General features: G+C 45.5%; 1 protein-coding gene across 2 annotated transcripts in view; it reads right to left on the bottom strand.

Annotated features, from left to right (window-relative positions):
- Nucleotides 1-21,274, bottom strand: part of CRACDL (CRACD like) — a 124,237-nt gene that overhangs the window by 50,799 nt on the left and 52,164 nt on the right. The window contains exon 1 of one of the 2 annotated variants that reach the window (XM_089922669.1): nt 14,051-14,559. The exons of the other annotated variant lie outside the window; for it this stretch is intronic. Coding sequence (XP_089778795.1) covers nt 14,051-14,124 — 74 coding nt within the window. The 5' untranslated portion in view covers nt 14,125-14,559. Of the gene's footprint in view, nt 1-14,050; nt 14,560-21,274 lie in introns of those variants that run through there. 2 annotated transcript variants of the gene reach the window in all.

Genomic DNA, 21,274 nt, shown 5'->3' with positions numbered 1-21,274 from the left:
ATGGCTCTGCCTGCCAAGCAGCGCCTGTCCAGCATCAGGCCAGGCTCAGAGGCTGAAGGAGCCCCAGGAGACCATCCACTGGGTCTGACAGGGCATCTTAGTCAGCAGGGGGTGGGGGTGGGTTGAGGCTGCCATGATTTATCAGCTAACACTCCTAAGAAACCATGAGGTTACCTTCAAAATGTCCACTTCTGCACATTTTACAAAATGTTCCTTGCCAGGAAGTGCTGAGAGCACGCAAGTGTATGTGAGCGTGTGCACAAGCCTCGGAGGTGGGTGTACAGGAGGGCGCCCAACCCGCTGAGTGTGGAGCAGACCCAGGAGCTCAGAAACGCTTCTCTCTGGATTGAACAATGTGGCTGTGATAAAGCCCTGTGCACAGGGCGGAGGGCTCAGGAGCAGGTGGGAGGGTGAGCGGGAGACACGAGACGATGGCCCGGTCCTCACCTTGCTGGAAGGTACGTTCTCGGCGGGGGCCCAGGTGCAGAAAGCAGCACCAGAGGCGGAGGCTGCTGATGAACTCACGCTCAGAGGCAAAAGTCACCCCCTAGACCAAGGGACGACAAGTCAGCCTCACCCCACGTGGGAGGTTTGAAAACCTGCTCACGTTTGAGGTTCCAAACAGCTTCTTACTCATAGGAGTGCAGTATGATGCGGAGGAAACGGGAAAGACTTGGAAGTGAGGCAGCGCGGGAGCTGAAGCCGCATCCCACCACGTACCAGAGCGGAGCCTCTGTTTCCTCGTTTACAAAATGGGGGCAGTAACACTTTAACTAAATGGGACTGAGAACACAGCACATACAAGCACCCGCTGAGAAGAGCTGTCGGTTTCTGCATCTCGTTTCTCACCATGGGCTCACGCCTCTGCATGACTGCAGACAAGAACACACATCACCAGCACGCCCTAGGGATTGGCCATGCTGTCTCATGTAGGCACAGTCTCCTTGGGCAAACGGCTCGCTTTGGAGCCACCAGTATCAAAGATGAAGACACCTGGGCTCCTAGATGACCCCTGATCTTCGCAAGGCTCCACAGCCCGACGGACCATGGATGAAACTGCTGCCAAGGAACTGATAAAAATATATTCCAGGCCACGGAGGAATGCCCTCCACCTGGGACTGTGGGGTGCGCGGATGGAGGACCGTCCCCTTCACTCGAATGCTCCAGGTGCAAACACGCCGCAGCTGTTACAAGGGAACGTCTTCCCTGTTGAGCCCAATAACTTGCCCCGCTGAATACATGTTCCCCAACCCGAGCAAAACTGAAGGAAAAGCCAGAAGGAGAACCATAATTAGGAAGGCAATGTGGCAAATAACCAGTATCTCCCAGCACCCCTTCTGCTTCTCGCTGTAACTCAAAGTTCAAGTCAAGTGGCCCCAATGTCCCCTCAACCAGCTTCTGCCCTCCACCATCCCACCCCGTTGCTCTGACAGCTCAAGTCCAAGTATAGGAAAACTGGTTCTTTAAACCTGGACCTGAGGGGGCCTCTTCAGGGGTTCTAGTTAACTCAAAAGGGTGCTGAGCCTCCAGACCCCTCCGCACAGCACTCATCAGTGTGCATCTGGGCGCCTAACAGGATCCAGGGGAGTTCTGGATCCAAAGAAGGATCCTTGTGAGGGCTGCCCCACTGCCTCTCTCTGAACCCTAACTCACCAGAGGCTTCTCCCCAGCTTCCAGCAGAATTCCACCATTAGTTGCAGCTTATACTGAAAAATTCTACAAAAGTTTATTCACGTGAAGAATGAGAACAGATTTTAATATGGTATTTTAAAGGTACCCATCCATTACACTTATTTACACAGTGCAAAGCAAAAGATCTGTATCCTGATTACATACCTCTGAGCCCATAATTGTATACAAAAACCTTAGTGTCCACCCCTACAGACCCACTCCCTCCACACCACCCTCCAGGCCCTGTTTGCATCTCTGTGGTATTCTGTCTCAGCCCCTGTACCTGTCTTCACAATGCTCACCACAGCTGTCAACAGCAACTTGTTTGTTAGGTGTCTGCCGACCACTCCCCTCACTTCCAAGGCTGTGAGCTTCTATGCCTGTCACATCCATTACTCTCTTACCAGCAGTAAACAATCCAAAACTGAAGTTAAGAAAACAATTCCAGGGCTTCCCTGGTGGTGCAGTGGTTGAGAGTCCGCCTGCCGATGCAGGGGACGCAGGTTTGTGCCCCAGTCCGGGAAGATCCCACATGCCACGGAGCGGCTGGGCCCGTGAGCCATGGCCGCTGAGCCTGCGCGTCCGGAGCCTGTGCTCCGCAACGGGAGAGGCCACAACAGTGAGAGGCCCGCGTACCGCAAAAAAAAAAAAAAGAATGCATGGTACTGGCACAGAGATAGACATACAGATTAACAGAATTCAGGGTCCAGAAATAAAATATATTCATGGCCAAAAGATTTTCAACATGGGTGCCAAGACAATTCAATGTGGGAAGAATCAGTCTTTTCAACAAATGCTGGAACAACTGGACATTCACATGCAAAACATAATTTGTACTCCTACCTCACACTACACATAAAAATTACCTCACAGTGGATCATAGACTTAAATGTAAGCGCTAAACCTAGAAAACTCTTTGAAGAAAACATTAGAATAGATTTGTGATCTTGGGTTAGGCAATGATTACTCAGATGCAACACCAAAAGGGAAGACAGACAAGCTGGACTTTATCAAATGTATAAACTTTTTGTTTCAAACCTATCTATCAAGAAAGTGTAAAGGCAGCTCACAGACTGGGAAAAATATTTGCAAATCATGTATCATATAGGGATTTGTACCCAGAATATATAAATAATTCTTATAACTCAATAATAAAAGACATCCATTTTAAAACAGAGGAAGGATTTAAACAGATACTTACTTGTACAAGAAAGGTAAACAAATGTCCAATAAGCGTATGAGAAGATGTTCAACATAATTAGTCATCAGGGAACTGCAAATCCAAACCAAAGTGAGATACTACTTCACACTCACTAGAATGGCTCTAATCAGAGAGATAGACAGTCACAAGTGTTTGCAAGGACATGGAGCAATTGGAACCCTAATTCATTGCTGATGGAAATGCAAAATGTTATAGCCACTTTGGAAAATAGTTCCTAAAAAAAACCCCACAAAACATAAAGATACCATACAGTCTGACAGTTCCATTCCTAGGTATTTACCCTAGAGAAATAAACACATATGTCCATGGAAGATTCTAGGGAAACAGTGGAGTAGGCGGCGCCAGGAATCCGTCTCCCACTTAGAAAACAACCACACTGGCAGAATCTGCTTAAGGTAACTATTTTGGAGTCCATTTAAGGCTTGCAACTTCCCCTGGAAGGTTGGTATGCAAATTGCAGTTAATTTCAGTCAATTTCAGCTCTTAGCTCAATAGCATCTACTCACCCCCACTCCCTACCCCGCTGCCAGGCAGCCATGAATCTGTTCCTGGAGCAGCTTGCACACAGCTTGAAGGAACCATGGTGGGCAAAAAAGGACCCTGCTCTCCAAGTACTGGGGATCTGTGCTGTGATTAATGCTTATGACGACAGAGTTGCAGACAAAGAGATGGGCTGCCACTATTGCTGCACCTCCCCCTACTGTTGCAAGCCCCTCCCCTTCTAGCTGCACTAACTTCCAGGAGCTTTAAAGGCCTGGGCTGGTGCTCCATTTCTCCTCCCCACTTCAGTTTTCTCTCTTCCCCTTTTGGGAGCCAGACATTAAGTACTGGGGCATTCAAAAGCAAACTGTATATATGGGGCAAATGAGAAAGTTACTGTATATGCCCAGGGAAAGGCACAGGCTTAGAAAAGATCTGAGAAGACCTTAAGATTACAGTTTAGGCTGATCCTTGGCACAAAAATAAAGCCCAGCAAACCCAGAGGAAGGGGGAGAATCCGATTTCCAGGGTTACCACATTATTAGATTCAAATGTCCAGTTTTGAATCTGAAAAAGATCTGGTGGCAAATCTACTAGACAAAGACTTTAAAACAACTCTCTTAAAGATGCTCAGAGAACTAAAGACGCAGAGAAAATGAAGAAAATAATGTATGAACAAAATGGAAATATCAATAAAAAGAAAACCTTAAAAGGAAGCAAAAAAAAATCTGGAGCTAAAAATAATAATAATAACTGAAATGAAAGATTCACTAGAGGGTTTCAAAGGCAGATTTCAGCCGGTAGAAGAAAAAATCAGAAAACTTGAAGATAGGACATGGATAAAGTGAACAGAGCATAAGGGACCTGTAAGACAACATCAATTGGATCAAAATACACATTGTAGGAGTCCCAGAAGTGGGAGGGGGGAGAAAGAGGGGCAGAGAGAATATTTGAAAAATTAATGGCCCCAAACTTCCCAAATTTGATGAAAGACACGAATGTAAACATCTAAGGAGCTCAATGAATTGAGATACGTTATAATCAAACTGTTGAGAGCCAAAGATAAAGAATCTTGCAAGCAGCAAGAGAGAAGCAAATCATCACACACAAGGAATCCTCAATAAGATTATCAGCAGGGGGCTTCCCTGGTGGCGCAGTGGTTGAGAGTCCACCTGCCGATGCAGGGGACATGGGTTCGTGCCCCGGTCCGGGAAGATCCCACATGCCGCGGAGTGGCTGGGCCCGTGAGCCATGGCCGCTGAGCCTGCACGGCTGGAGCCTGTGCTCCGCAACGGGAGAGGCCACAACAGTGAGAGGCCTGCAAACCGAAAAAAAAAAAAAAAAAAAAAAAAAAAAAGATTATCAGCAGGTTTCTCATCAGAAACTCTGGAGGGTAGAAGGCAGGAGGCCAATCTATTCAAAGCGCTAAAAGGGAAAAAAATAAGTCAACCGAGAACCCTGTACATGGCAAAGCCGTCTTTCAAAAGTAAGGGAGAAATTAAGACATTTCCAGATAAATAAAAGCTGAGGGAGTTTGTTACTGCTACACCTGCCCTGTGAGAAATGTTCAAGGGAGTCCTGCAGGTTGGAATGAAAGGGAACTAGACAGTAACTTTAAACCATATTTTTAAAATGGATAAAGAATATGTGGTATGTATACAGAATGGAATACTTCTCAGCCATAAAAAAGAATGAAACTTTGCCATTTGCCGCAACATGGATGGACCTGGAGGGTATTACGCTAAGTGAAATAAGTCAGACAGAGAAAGACAAATATTGTATGATACCACTTACATGTGGAATCTAAAAATACAACAAACTAGTGAATATAACAAAAAAGAAGCAGGCTCATAGATACAGAGAACAAATGAGTGGTTACCAGTGCAGAAGAGGGGAGGGGCAATATGGGGGTAAGGGATTAAGAGGTACAAGCTATTAGGTATAAAATAAGCTACAAGGATATATTGTACAACACAGGGAATATAGCCAATATTTTATAATCAATGGAGTGTAAACTTTAAAAATTGTGAACCATTATATTGTACACCTGTAACATAATCAACTATACTTCAATTTTAAAAAAAAACTAACTTAAAAACGCTCAGTAAAGGTAAATACTTGGCAATTATAAAATGGTAACTATATACATGGTAAATACATGGGCAATTATAAAAGCTAGTACAGTTACCCTTGAACAACATGGGTCTGAATTGCCCAGGTCCACTTAAATGTGAATTTTTTCAATAAATATGCACTACAGTACTACAGAATCCACGGCTGGTTGAATCCCTGGATGCAGAGCCACAGATACAAAGGGCCGAGTGTAAAGTTAGACTTGGATTCCGGACTGCGTGGAGGGTTGGTGTCCCTAACACCAACATTGTTCAAGGGTCAACTGTATTACTGTAACAATGGTTTGTGACTCCACTTTTTGTTTTCTACACAATTTAAGAGACTAATACATTTTTAAAAAGCAATTCGTCTCCAGCTATAAGGTCCTGCCATCCCCGGAAAAGAGTTTTAATAAAGCCACTGGAGTACCCATCCATGCTAAAAAAAAAAAAAGCAATTAGTTGTCTAAGAGCTAGTATTACTGTAACTTTGGTTTGTAACTTCACATTTTATTTGCTACCTAATTTAAGAGGTTACTGTATTTTTTCAAATTATTAATTTATGTTTCTGCACACACAATGTTTAAAGATGTTATTTAGTGGCATCAACAACTGAAAGCAAGAGAAACAGATGTAGAGGAGCAGAGGTTCTGTGTGTCATGGAAGCTAAGCTGGTATAAATCCAAATTAGAGTGTTATAACTTTAGGATGTTAAATGTAATCCCTATGGTAACCACAAAGAAAATAGCTGTAGAACACACACAGAAGGAAATGAGAAAGGAACTTAAAAGTTTCACTACAAAAAAATCAGCTAAACACAAGAGAGGACAGTAATGCAGGAAATGAAGGATAAAAAATCTATAAGGCATAGAGAAAACAAATAGCAAAATGACAGAAGCAAGTCTCTCTTTATAAGTTGTAGAAAGGAAGGAAATTCTGTACTCTGCTACCATGTGGATGAACCTTGAGGACGTTATGCTAAGCAAAATAAACCAGTTGCAAAAAGACAAATGCTGAATGATTCCACTACTTATTTAAAGGAGTCAAAATCATAGAGACAGAAAGCAGAATGGCGGTTGCCAGGGGCTGGGGGAAGGTGGAAGGAGGGGTAGTTTAATGAGTACAGAGTTTCTGTTCTGCAAGATGAAAAGAGTTCTGGAGATGGATGGTGGTGATGGCTGTACAGGATGGATGTACTTAATACCACTGAACTTATACACTTTAAAATGGTTAAGATGTTAAATTTTATGTCATGTGTATTTTACAACAATAAAAAAATGGGGAAAAACGCACACAGAAACGTATACACCAATGTTCAGCATTATTTATAATAATCAGAAAGTAGAAATAGCCCAACAATCGATGAATACATTTAAAATGTGGTACATACATATAATGGAATATTATTCAGTCGTAAAAAGGAATGATGCACTGATACATGCTACAGTATGGATTAACCTTGAACACATTATGCTAAGTGAAAGAAGCCAGACACAAAAGGCCACGTACTGAATGATTCCGTTTATATAAAATACCCAGAATAGGCAAATCCATCGAGAAAGACAAATAGATTCCTGTTTGCCTAGGATTGGGGAGTAGAGTGCTGGGGGAGGGGGGTAGAAAGGGAAGTGACAGCTAATGGGCACAAGGTTTCTTTGGGGGAGATGAGTATGTTCTAAAATTAGATTATGTTCATAGTTGCACAACTCTGTAAATATACTAAAACCTATTGACTGCACACTCCTAACAGGTGAACTTTCCGGTAGGTAAATTATATGCCAATAAAGCTGCTGGGAAAAAGCATGACCAGAAAAAAAGGTGAAATAAAGACGTTTTTGGAAAAGACGACATGATACAATGTGTCGCCAGCAATCCCACAGTAAAGCACATATTAAGGGAAGAAGGATATGATCTCAGATGGAAGCCTGAAGGTGTAGGTAGGAATGGAGGGCAGTATATGTGAGTAAATCTAAACGTGGACGAGACTAGCAGGTTGTCTGGATCTCAACCAGACGCCCTGTACACAACTGGCAGGAATGTGCCTGCCCTGCTCTCCCTGACCCACAGGCTTCTCTTCCTTCCAGCCCAGGACCTTTACAGACGTTGCTCCCTCGGCTTGAATGCTCTTCCCTGCTTTTACACTCCACTTCTTTCTATCAACTCCCACTCAGCCCTCAGGTACCAGCCTCACTTCCACATCCCCCCAGGGGTCTGATCGGAGGAGACTGCACCTCCCACAATGCACAGTGAGAAGCCCTGAACCTTTTGTTCACCGCACTCACCAGTTTTCATCACACCTCTGTTTGCACGATTCTGTGATCTGGTTCCCCTTTCTGGATTTAAGCCTGCTTACCTTCCCTATACCTTTAACCAACTTTTCCTTTTCTTGGGGAAAAAGACGAAAATAAACTGGGACTTGACTATTGTTCTCTAGTGAGTCACACCAGGATCTGCCTGTACCTTTTTTTAGAAAAATAAGTTTCACATTACTGAGGCAACGGAATGTGTAAGGCTTGCAAAGTTCCTGTGAGAAATCTCTGCTTGAAAATTGTGCCAGCTTTACTGCCTCATGATAGATACTTTTATCCTCAAGAGCAGAAGGCTTGACCTCTGCTCCCACCCCAAGGTGGCAGGGGCATTGGCAGTGGATCTCTCCACAGTCATGTCTCCTCGAGGGTGCCAGGGGACCTCCTGCCCTTCAGAGTAGACACCTCGATGTTTCTGTGCAAAACCTGCTCCGTCCACCTGTCGGGAAGGGTAGATCCACTCTGACATAGGGGAGAAAAGAAAGCAAAGAAGTCACCCAGAAATAAACCCACGCACCTACGGTCAATTAAACTATAACAAAGAAGGCAAGAATATACAATGGGGGAAAGACAGTCTCTCTCTTCAGCAAGTGGTGTTGGGAAAGCTGAACAGCTGCATGTAAATCAATGCAGTTAGAACACACCCTCACACCATACAAAAAAAAATAAACTCAAAATGGCTTAAAGATTTAAATACAAGACATGACACCATAAAACTCCTAGAAGAGAACATAGGCAAAATATTCTCTGACATAAACCGTACCAATGTTTTCTTAGGTCAGTCTCCAAGGCAATAGAAATAAGAGCAAAGATAAACAAATGGAACCTAATCAAACTTATAAGCTTTTGCACAGCAAAGGAAACCATAAACAAAACGAAAAGACAACCTACGGACTGGGATAAAGTATTTGCAAATGATGCAACCAACAAGGGCGTAAGTTCTAAAATATACAAACAGCTCATACAACTCAATAACAGCAACAACAACAAACCAACCTAATCTAAAAATGGGCAGAAGACCTAAATAGACATTTCTCCAAAGAAGACACACAGGTGGCCAATAAGTACATGAAAAGATGCTCAGCATCGCTAATTACTAGAGAAATGCAAATCAAAAGTACAATGAGGTACCATCTCACACCGGTCAGAATGGACATCATTAAAAAGTCTACAAATAACAAATGCTGGAGAGGATGTGGAGAAAAGGGAACCCTCTTGCACTGTTGGTGGGAATGTAAATTGGTGCAGCCACTGTGGAAAACAGTATGGAGGTTCCTTAAAAACCTAAAATTAGAGTTACCATGTGATCCAGCAATCCCACTCCTGCGTGTAAATCTGGAGAAAACTATCCTTTGAAAAGATACATGTACCCCAGTGTTCATTGAAGCACTATTTATAATAGCCACGACATGGAAGCAACCTAAGTGTCCATCAACAGAGGAATGGATAAAGAAGATGTGGTGTATATGTATACAATGGAATATCACTCAGTCATAAAAAAATGAAATAATGCCATTTGCAGCAACATGGATGGACCCAGAGATGATCATACTAAGTGAAGTGAGTCAGAAAGAGAAAGACAAATACCATATATCACTTATATGTGCAAATGAACTTATTTATGAAATAGAGTCTCACAGACATAGGAAACAAACTTATGGTTACCAAAGGGGAAAGGGGGTGGGGGAGGGATAAATTAAGAGTTTGGGGTTAGCAGATACAAACTACTATAAATAAAATAGATAAACAAAAAGGTCCTACTGTATAGCACAGGGAACTATATTCAATATCCTATAATAAATCATAATGGAAAAATGAAAAAGAATATATATACATATATATATGTATATATATATATAACTGAATCACTTTGTTGTACACCAGAAACTAACACAACATTGTAAATCAACTATACTTCAATTTTTAAAAAGTAGCAAAGAAATCGGATGAGTGAAGGGCTGAAAGCCAAGAACTCAGACACTGAGTCACAGCGCTCGGAGGATAGCAGGAGGGAAACAAAGGAACTTACTGGGCGGTCAGTTTCCTATCAACCTATAATTGATTATCTTATTAAAATACTAAAATTAGGCTTGGTCTAGAGAAGTCAGTCATCCCCTATCTGGCTAAGGATGTAAAACTTGAAGACTAACTCCTTGAGAATAGGGACCATGTACCAGCATGGTACTGCCACACAGGAGGTCCTTAATAAAGATTGTTGAATGAATGAATGAGTGAGTGAATGAACCAGAAGCATTTATAACACTTGTTAGAAAGGATTCACCTCCTGATAAAAATGACACAGCATCAACTACCCAATCACTATTCCTAAGACCACATAGTACTCCAATGTCTTGAGGAGAGACATCCTTCTAAATCCATGACTTAGCTAAAGGATGTCACATTTCTTTTGCCTGAGTTCTTCTTGTCCATTGTCCCCCTTTAGACATCAGGTGCTCTATAACCATGCAGAGCCTTTGGGAGTCAAGGAATATGGATGCAGAGGAAGTCTCTGCTCCAGATGCCTTGCTCCCGTCCTCTGGCTTCCCTTCGGCCACAGCTGGGCAGGGACAGTTGGGGCACCCAAAGAGAACAAGGCGGTGGACCACAACTGGCTGGGCTGTTTCTTTGCAGAGAAACAGCAGAGCTTCATTCAAACAAACTTAGTCATCCGCAAGACAAACAGCACAGTTTATAAGCATATAAATAATATCTTATGTAAGATAAACTACACCACTTTTTGAAACTTATGTAACAGTTGATTTTGTGGCAGTTAGAGTCCTTGTGAATAGACACATTGATAAGTTACTCAGCTGGGAATGCATATAGCTGGCCAACGCAGCATATACATATATACCATGTATACATGTATACACACAAAGAGGAACCTGTGTTCACGTATGCAGCCTACGTCTACATGAATGCTCCTCAACAAAGCTCATGTCTCAGACTGTGATGCATGACAGCTTTCACAGGAGTTACCTGTTTTCACTCACCTAGAAATGAATGTTTTCATATGAGATTTTAAAAACGTTAGTTTAGACATTTTCAGGTTATTAGAATAAAACAAATCTATTAGCGACATTTACAAAACCATCATTTCAAAAACAGGTAAGCATAAGAGCTTCAAACTTTGCAACCTCAGAAACTGCATTCGCATAATTCCTGGGAAAATACATTCTAACGCTGGAGTGTCTTGCCAAGATGCCATCTAACTTGGAAACGTTCAGTCTCAGAGTTACAGCTGTAAGTTGTGCTGACCGATGCCCACACGGGACGAATGGACCCAGGGCGCAGGGCTCAGGGAAGCTTTATGAAGGCTGGTCTGTTTTTAACTTCATGAGTTTATTTATGTAATAAATTCCCCCTTTTTAAGCATTTATACCAAAAATGATCACATGAAGAAAGTTCTTAAAGCTAAATTTATCTAGGATGTTCCATATGTGATTGGCATTTCTACAGCACAGCAGATGCAGAATTAAGGTTTTGCTTTGTGTGTTGTTTTTTTTTTTTAATTAGGAAGTCATGCTCCAAAGTCTATTAATGAGGAGACATCACACCACCACTCTATTCTGGTCCATTCAAAATAGGCAGCATCACTTTTGCAAATATGTTCCTGTAAGAGGGTTTCCTCTTCAAGGAATTCATGGAAAAGACTCTGACAAGTACAGGTTTCTGGTAACTGACTCTACTGCTGAACTGAATGAATAAGCGTTTTCAGAACTCTAATGGAAAACTGATGAACTCATAAAAGTGCTAACGAAAGATCGAGATGAAAAAAATTAATTACATGGGACTGAGTGCACTGATGAGGAAGATTATAATTTTTGTGACTTTCTGTTTGAATAAAAAAAAGAAATCCCACAAGGACTCAGAGGCAAAAAATATACAAATCAATTTTCACTGCAAAGTAAAGGAGCTGTTGCAGTGGAGGATTCCTGGGCTGAATGTCAATATCATGACCTAGTGTGAGTGTGCTTCGTGTTTGGTAATTGCAGTCATTGTTGCTTTTGTTGTGGTCATACATTTACAATGCTTGGTGTCAGTCTATTTATCTCTTGTAAAAATAGAATATCGTGTGTGCGTGTGAAAAAATAACAAAAAACAAAATAGGCAGCATCAGACACTGAGGCTGAATAATTACAAGCAAAATGATCTTTATGAAACAATAACAATGATGGTAACTTCCATGCACAGGGCTTTACACAGTACAAAGGCCCATGTTCCCGAGGACTCCTCTGGTTGTTGGGTTCCTGTCCCTAGGTAGCAAAAGAAGGAAGTGAGGCTTGGCGGGTGGACAGTCTGTCCAGGTCCCCCAGCATCCCCACACCACCAGATGTCTGATGCCAAAGATGCAACATCCGTTTCCCAAGACGGTCCACCCAGCCCAGGTGATGGGCAGATGTGACCATCACTTGGATCAACAGAGGCTGCCATACTGGAATTTTCCATTTGGTATATGAGACATGCAATTTGTTTACTTATACTTGCAAATGCATTTCAACCACGTCATAGGTCTACTTCCCTCTGTACTATCATGACCGAAGCAAAATGCACCGAGGGCCAAACATTTTCAAAGCATGAGGTCACCTGCAGCAGCAGGGGGGGGGTGGCTCTGAAGGTCCACTGGCCTCTGCTCCAAAGGAACTCGGGCAGGTCACTGCCCTCAGCAAATCTGTCAGTTAAGAACAAGCCCTTTGGCATTATGTGAAGTGAAATACGTCAGAGAGAGAAAGACAAACACTGTATGATCACTTAGATGTAGAGTCTAAAAAATACAACAAACTAGTGAATATAAAAGAAGCAGACTCCAGATAATAGAGAACAAATGAGTGGTTACCAGTGGGGAGAGGGAAGGGGGAGGGGAAATATAGGGGGAGGGGAAATATAGGGGGAGGGGAGTAAGAGGTACAAACTATTAGGTATAAAACAAGCTACAAGGATATACTGTACAACACGAGGAATACAGCCAATATTTTACAATAACTATAAATGGAGTATAACCTTGAAAAATTGTGAATCACTATACTGTACAGCTGTAATTTCTATAATATTGTACAGCAACTATATTTCAATTAAAACATAAATTAAAAGAACAAGCCCTTTGGTGCTGATCTTTAGCTACAGGAATAATTCTTTTTTTTTTTAACAGTGAAAGCCATACAAATTTATTTATGTTTTACATGGCACAGGAGCCTTTATAAGGAAGTGAAGATCCAAAGAAACGATTAAGCCTGAGTGTTTTTATTCTAGGTTTGATGAAGAGTAGAAAGTTGTGGGAAAAAATGATAGGAGACATAAAGGATATAAGCTAAGGATAGTAAACTGGGTGAAACAGCAAGCCTGTGCTTTCAGGTTCCTCTCAGTATCCCCCCATCTTTGGAGATAAGGATGCTCCTTTCCTCCAAGTATAAGGAGGACACCTCTCACATGAGAGTCTTATGACCTGCTACAGGGTAGAAAGGGAAGCGAGCCCTTCCTATACCTGCCATTTCTCAGATTCCTTCAACTTAAAACAATTATTCTGTCAAAGTGGCATATTTTGGGGTGACATATCCTGATTCCCTTTACTTTCTTTTTTTTTAACATCTTTATTCGAGTATCATATACATATATCCCCATATCCCCTCCCCCTTGCGTCTCCCTCCCACCCTCCCTATCCCACCCCTCTAGGTGGTCACAAAGCACCGAGCTGATCTCCCTGTGCTATGCAGCTGCTTCCCACTAGCTATCAATTTTATATTTGGTAGTGTGTATATGTCCATGCCACTCTCTCACTTCGTCCCAGTGAGCTACAGGAATCATTCTAATGGTCTTTCACTTTGTCCTCCGCTGTCTACTCTCCACCCGAAGTACACAGACTGTGCCATGTGGATCCAACTTACAGGCATGGGCTGTTCAGAGGAAAATGCTCTGTCTCCCAGCCCTCTGCCCCTCTCCTTCTCCCTTCCTTTCACTCCCCACCCTCTCACCTTAGCCCTCTGCTCCCTGTGTCCCTCTCTTTCAATATATGCATGTGTCACAAAGAAAATAAAGAAAATCATTATTTTGTCCCGGAATTCACGCAATTCAAGGAACTATATAATATACATAATGATGTCTGTAAGGAAAAAGGTCATACACGACAACAGATGCTGAAAGTCAATTCTTGGACCCCAGGGGCTGGGGGTCGTGGCCGGGCCTCCCCCCGCTCCGCCCCTCCGCCTCCCCCCCCCCCCACCACCACCACCACCACCACCACCTCTTGGCTCTCAGAGGCCCACCTGGGCTCAGGCTTGAGGCAGTGGTAAAAGGCAGCCATCTTCGTGAACGTGGAGGGGGCCTCCGGCACTTTCATCCTCTGGGAGAACAGAGGGCCTTCCCTGTCTTCCCCAAAGGGGCTTGGGGCCCTCGGGACACCCCTGGGTGCTGATCAAGAGCTTCGTCCCCGTCTCCGGAGCAGCACCCCCGGGCCCCGAGGGCTTCGGCCAACTCCTGCGGCCCCGTGGGTCCCCCCGGCAGGTGTGCAGCCAGGGCAGTGGACGCTCAGACACACACGCACTTCCTCCTTCCCTCCAAACACGTGGACGCCTAGGGTGGGGCCGGAGCCGCCACCCGCCTCCCTCTGAGCCGAGTCGCTGCCCAGCTGCTGAGGGTGGAAAGTGACAGCCCGGGCTCCGTCTTCCTGCGCTCCCAGCAGAGGCGGGCAAAGGGCACTGATTGCCCCATGCATCCGAGCAAGGGCTCAGGGCCCCGGGGGCACATCCACCCCTGCACGTGTGTTCCCTTGCGCTGGCTTTCTCCTTATTCCTTCTTCAAGGGCCAGCATGTTGCCGCGGGTCCTGGATGTGTTTTGTGAACTGCCTTCCTGGGACCTTCCAAAGGCTCCTCCTTTCAGTCAGGCACCTGCTCAGCAGCTCGCTGTGGCAAGGACAGAGTTCCAGCACTCCCTGCTGGAGACCACACCTGGCAGGTGCGCAGACCACGCCCCCCGCCGGACAGAAATCACCAGGGGCAGCCCACAAAAAGCCGCCTCCCTGATGACTGGCAGCTGCCACTTCAAAATAATAGACTCCTGCCGTCCAGCATCGCAACTCCACCTGAGTTTGTCCAAGGTCTAAAGGCTGCTAACCTGCACAGTCAGCAGTTTCCGGGCAACGTCTGGAGGGTTGACAGAAGGCTCTGGATGACAAGCATGAGTCTGTATTACTAAAACCAAGGAGCAGCAGGCAGCCAGGGTGACTCCTGGAGATGGTTCTTAGAAACCATCTTAGAAAAAGTCCTAGCTTCCTCTTCTGTTTTCCAAAATGCATCCATATATATAAAGTTCTGGTCAAATGGTTTATAATTTAAATAATAAAGCATAACCAGTGTATGTGATGGTGAACAAAGAAAGCAGTGAGTTTAGCGAACTTGGAAAATGACCCCTGAGTGCTTTTTGACGGCAGCCTACATCTACTTGCCCTTGTATGCTTTAGAGTCTAAATGTTTGCTACCTGAATGCTGCTAACAGAACAGCCTTCTCCGGGGAGAAAGACAACGGGCTGGCAGGGGGTTCCCATCTCCCGTGAGGCGATCCAGGGGCAGAGTGGACCACTGTAGGTTCAGGGACGGGCCTCAGCCTCGGGGTGGATGTCTCTAAAGAGTGGTCCCAGCCAGCACTCCTCTCTCCCCAGAGGCCAAATCCAACAGACCCACAGCTGCAACTCACCCCACCAGAGGCCGGCTCAGCAGCCAGCGGCGTTGAACTTGGAGCCACCCTGCCACTCGCTACGGCCGGCTCTGCTCTGGGCCCAGTCAGCACTCCCTGCCAGTCCAGGGCAGTGCCCAGCACAAGACAACACCCTTCAGACTGACACAACACCACAAGGGGATGCGGCGTCGCATCTTGGGGTCACACTGAAGGCCCCAGGGACCGAGAGGGACCCTGAAGACCAGGGAGGGCCCTGCCACCACCCGCACATGCCTTCTCACCGTCCCTCTACCACGTCCTAGCGTGCTCCCCATGGCACACCGTTCGCACGTCTTAAATCTCTGCTCAAGGTTAAGAAAAAATTTCAGGAATTTCCTCTCTTTGATGCTTTCTTTGCCCTTCTTTGCCGTGCCGAAGCCATACATCCCTCAGGACATGGGAGAACCAAACTAAAGGGCCAATAACACCCCTGGTGCATTCCTATTACAATGCAACTTATCAACTGCAACAGAAAATCTTTTCTGAAAGAAAATCAAAAGGCTTTGCGATAGGACCTCCTCAGGCCTTTGGTCTCGTTTTATTCAGAGGGAAGAGAATGAAGCAGGTACCAGGTCCAAGATGGTCTACATTCTCTCTCATTCAATGCTCACAACCAGCTCTGAATTAAATGGCACATCTCCTTTTTGCAGGTGAGAAAACAGAGGATCAGAGAAGTTAAGCAAATGGTCCAAGATCACTGAGCCGGCGTAAGTGGAAAATCTGACGCTCAAATCAAGGCCTGTACCTCACCAGCTGTGAGCTCTTCCCCACGAGGGCAGCTGCCTACTAAGAAGCCCTGGTCAAGATTTCAAGTGACCAGTCAAGTTAGAAATTCTCTGGGCTGGAATCTGGCAGCAAAAGCATCAAAAGCCATCAACCCTTGCTGATCTGGTAACTGCACTCTGGGAAGTTGTCCTCAGGAGATCATCAAGTATCCCCTTAGAACAGCCCCCTGGAAACACTCTAAAGGCTCATCAGTAGGAGACAGAAACAGGAGACTGGCTATGGTGTTGGGACATGTCACAAGGTCACTAAAAACGCTGTTACATGAAAATATTGATTGACAAGGGAGAATGCCCATGATACCTTGCAAGGGGAAAGAGTAGGCTACAACAGTACTTCTAAAGGGAATATGCATCCCAGAATCTGAAGAGCTTGCTAAACACAGATTCTGCCTCAGTAAGTCTGGGGTGGGACCTGAGATTCTGGTATTTCTAACAAGCTCCTGGATGACACCAGTGATGTCGCCCATAGACCCTCCTTTGATGAGCACCCTGCTATAAATAGCGTGTGCCATAAAACCCATTGTTACTCTTTTTTACAAGTCTCTTAATGCATAAAAGGAATTCAGGAAGGGCCACAAAAGGATGTGATCTACAGTTATTTCTACATCACGAATTAAGTGTATTTTAAACTTCTTCTCTGCGCTTTTCTATGTTTTGCAAATTTTCTGATTGAACATGTATTTTGCTGATAATTAGGAGATGCTCCAATAGTTTCTTTTAAATACCAAGCAGTATGTGGTAAACAGGCTGGGACTTAGGACTGAGGAACCTAGGATTTAAGTTCCTGTTCCTCTCTAAGGCTCAGTTTCCTAACCTGGTAAACCTGAGGAGTGGCTGGGTGCCAGCCCCGGCGCAGATTCCAAGTGTAAGTTTCTGCCCTGCTCTGGCCACACGGCAGGATCTCAGCAGTGTCAGGACCCGCCCTCTCCACTGCTGGAAATGAGAGCTTGAGTCTTTGACAAGCAGTTTCTGTCATTTTTCCAAGGTACTTTCACATTTGCTTCCCCGTTCGTCTGCACACCATTTCTTTGACTACAAGCTGGAGGAGGAATGATCGCTGTAAAGCTTAACAAGCACCGACCTGCAAGGAAGGCGAGCAACTTGCCCAGGGTCAGCGCCGGCCACCTACAGGGGGCTTCGGTGCCAGGATGCAGCATCCCCTCATGGCTCCACTACCTCTGACGACCCTCTCACACCCCCATCCCAACACCCCACCCTACACACACAGGACCAGCCCTCTGTGCTCTGGCCCCGGGCCAGAACGGTCCCCTGAGCTGAAAGGGCCTGGGTGGAGCAGGGGTGCAGAACAGGGTCTCCGTTGGGAATCAAGGCGGGGAGACCCCACATCTCATGCCACTTGGCCCATCCATGCCTCTGCGAGCGGCCCTTCCTGCTCACTCCTGGGATTTCAAAAACATCACGATGTGCTTTTTCCCCTGTAACATTCTGATCTGCTTAAACAGCCCTAGAAGAGATGGGCTCACTAGCGATGAATTCTTTCCAGCTGCAAAGGCAATCAAACCAAACCATCAGGCCCCCAGAGCCCAAGGGAGCACTTCAGTTACTTAGAGTGGCTACTTACAAGGGTCAGGAGTGAGTGAGACAACTTTAAGTCTTCTCTCTGCTGTGTGTTGTTCAGAGTTAACCTTTGCAAGTGGCACCTGTCACCTACGTGGCCTTTACTTGCTTAGTAGCCCAAAGAGACATTACAAAGAGCACAATGGCCATCATGAGTTATATTGATATTTAACCAACCCCCCCTCCCCGCCCCCCAAAATGGAGAGAACAGCCATAGGTCAAACTGCCACATTGACAGTTTTTCACAGTTCTTCCCAGTTAAACGCAACTCTATGGAAACACAAAAAAGACAAAAACATAGAAGGGCAGCCCCCTAGCTGGGAGTCAGCAGGAATTCTGCACATACTGCTGGGCAGAAGTCTCTCCACCTCCGGCCACATGGGGCCAGCCACCCTCCCAACTCAAGGGATGCAAGGAAGTCACCAGGTGTGAGAAGGCAGGTCCCTGCTGTCTGTGATGGAGGGAAGAGGGGAAGGTCCCAGCTGGCAGGGAGGGAGCAGAAGAGAGGGTAGTAAAGCTGGGAGAGTGAGCCAGTGGGCACCAGGCAGAACTGTGCTGGGGAACCACGCGGCCTGAGGACTAACACACAGACACACATGATTCAACACGGGGCAGCAGGGATCACTGGGCAATGACATGCTGCAACTGAGGACAGAAATAAAGAGGTGCCACACAGAGCCAGTGTCTGCATTCATAAAAAATCAAACAGTGGAAGAGCGAAGAACAAAACTGCCTCCATACTGGATCTGTTTCTTTTGTTTTAACCTCTGTATTCTATTGCTTTTGCTACAAGAATGTTGCCTATAGCCTGAAATATACAGGACAGCCCATTCTCGAGGCTCTGACCTTTAAAGGTATAGCACTTTTCCATTCATATAGAGACAATAAGTTGCAGAACAGAGAATACCATTTGTCTTGTTGAAGGTTTACAGGAACGTCCTGACCTGACCTCCGTGAAAAGATGCAAGAACAAAGGATGCTGACACCAAGAAGTCTGCAACAACCAGCTGCACTCCCTCCCCTTTTAGTATAAAAGAAGCCTGAATTCTAACTCAGGGAAGATGGTTCTTTGGGACACTGGTCCACCAACTTCTCGGTCTGCTGGCTTTCCGAATAAAGTCGTTATTCTTTGCCGCAACAACTTCTCTCTTGATTTAGTGGCCTGCCACGCAGCAAGCAGTATGAGCTTGGACTCAGTAAAAACAGAAACCAGGCAGCTAATGAAACTGCACATTCACCCATGGTGGGCTGGCACTTCAGCCAAGGATCTGCCTCATGGGCCTGCAGGACACTGTGTGTCGCCACATAAATGTGGCCTGCCCGCCCACTCACTTGCCTCTTGGTCAACTCCCAGATTACCCATCAGCCAGCTGGACCCCGGTTAGGCCACAAGCACCCAAAACTGGCTTCCTGTACTTGGGAGCAAAAGCCATGGTGCTCCAGGGATCTCCCTGACCTAGCGAGATTTGAGGAAACTATAAAATTACTGAAAACAAATTCTATGGATGGACTTGTTTGCCATTATTTTCTTAATTGAGCAAAAACACAGCTAACGTCATTTTAATGACTTTATAGGTCTAAAATCGCCTGGCTAGTTCAGTAACTAAAGAGGTGTTAACTTTGTTTTCACTTTAACTTAAAAATAGTTTAGACAAACAATACAAATGCACTGCAGAGCACAGATCTGTGAAATTGCTTTTCACATTTTCTCCATTCTGTTGCAAGCCGTTGACATTCCTTGCTAAACACAGCTTTTGCCCTGAGACTGTGAGCTGAGGAAGGACCAGTCTGTGGGAAAGGCAGCTCTGTGTTCACAGCACTGACAACATGGGTGACCAGCTTTCCCTACTGCTTCGTTTTTATCACGGTAAGGAAAGGTGAGGCAGAACGGCAACAATGGGCACGTGTATCGCCACTCTCCCATTACCTGCCCTGGGCAGACATCAGTAATCAACCACAGCATCATTCTCAGAATTGCCCACAGTACTCCAGACAGCTACTGCCAGTTGCCTGGAGTAGCACTTGGCTAGAAGCCTGCCAGCACTGTTGGCAGAAACTGCAACGAATCTATAGAATTGGGTTCTCGCCTTGCCTACCACTAAGTAGCTGCTAACCAGCTGAGTGACTTGGGACAAATCACTTGCCTCTCTGGGCCTCTGTCTCAATCATGGTACGAGTGATTTGGACTCTGATATCTGACAGTCTATTAGAGTACTTCAGAAAACCAAAGGTCTGTAAAATTGGCCCAAACTTCTTTTTGTGTGAAGATGCTTTAGTTAGCCAGCAGAGGACAAGTCATGTTTGAGCTGAGAGCAACATATATTGGAAATATATTTTCAAAATCTAGCTCTCAGTACACTGCTCGTTTGTGATCCGAAAAAAACGAAGTGGCAATGGCAATATCACAGAAAGTCCCTCCAGTCTGTCCTGGCCACCACCTCACCTCCTGCCATCCCCGCCTCTGCCACGCAGCCATACCTGACACTGCACGCCTGCTTCCCGAGGAAGCCGCGCTCACACACATCAGCGTCTTTGCCCCACCCGACCCTGAGAAATCTCTGCACTTGCTGGGCACCCTGCATCCTTCCTCTGAGCCCCTGCCCACCCACATTATTGTGTACACATTTCCCCTCCTGGAGTTTGAGCTTCATTAAGGGCAGAGACAAGCTCTTTTCATCTCTGTAGCCCTGATAACCTACACACAGTAGATGCTGGGAAATATTTTATGAATGAGTGAGACGTATCACCTGCGCTTATAAAATCCAAGGGCAGAAATCACTTGTAATAACGTCTTTTGCTTTATTACATTTCCCCTAAGGAAAAAAACATTCTCAAATAGTTGATTTCGTTTGAGCCATTTGGTAAGATGCTCTGACAGAGTGCTCCTGTGTGATTCAGATGTGTGGGCTGGTTGGGTTTGACATAAATATCTTCCTATTTTGTAATTCGGAGACATCACATTTGGAGACCGGGGACATGGAGCAGTATGAACACACATTTGGCTCATCACGCAAGGACATCTAATATTCCAAATTATTCCAGCCTCTTGATTTTTTTTTTTTTTCGGTTCGCGGGCCTCTCACTGTTGTGGCCTCTCCCGTTGCGGAGCACAGGCTCCGGACACGCAGGCTCAGCGGCCATGGCTCACAGGCCCAGCCGCTCCGCGGCACGTGGGATCTTCCCGGACCGGGGCACGAACCCGCGTCCCCTGCATCGGCAGGCGGAGTCCCAACCACTGCGCCACCAGGGAAGCCCCAGCCTCTTGGTATTTTAAAGACCTTAGAAAAGCAACCAAGTTCCCATTTTCTTCAATATTGCCATGGGGAGGGGGGCGTCGTAGACAGATGCCCCACACCAGTTAGCGCTTAATGGGTCATAACTGGCCTCCTCAATCAGACTGCAAAGTCTTTGAG

The sequence above is a fragment of the Delphinapterus leucas genome, chromosome 13, assembly GCF_059928025.1.
Source record: "Delphinapterus leucas isolate spDelLeu-1000000601 "Yukka" chromosome 13, BTC_Dleu_Yukka2, whole genome shotgun sequence".
In the NCBI taxonomy this organism is placed as follows: domain Eukaryota; kingdom Metazoa; phylum Chordata; class Mammalia; order Artiodactyla; family Monodontidae; genus Delphinapterus; species Delphinapterus leucas.
Note: the sequence above shows the minus strand (reverse complement) of the source record. Positions and strands in the feature narration are given on the sequence as shown.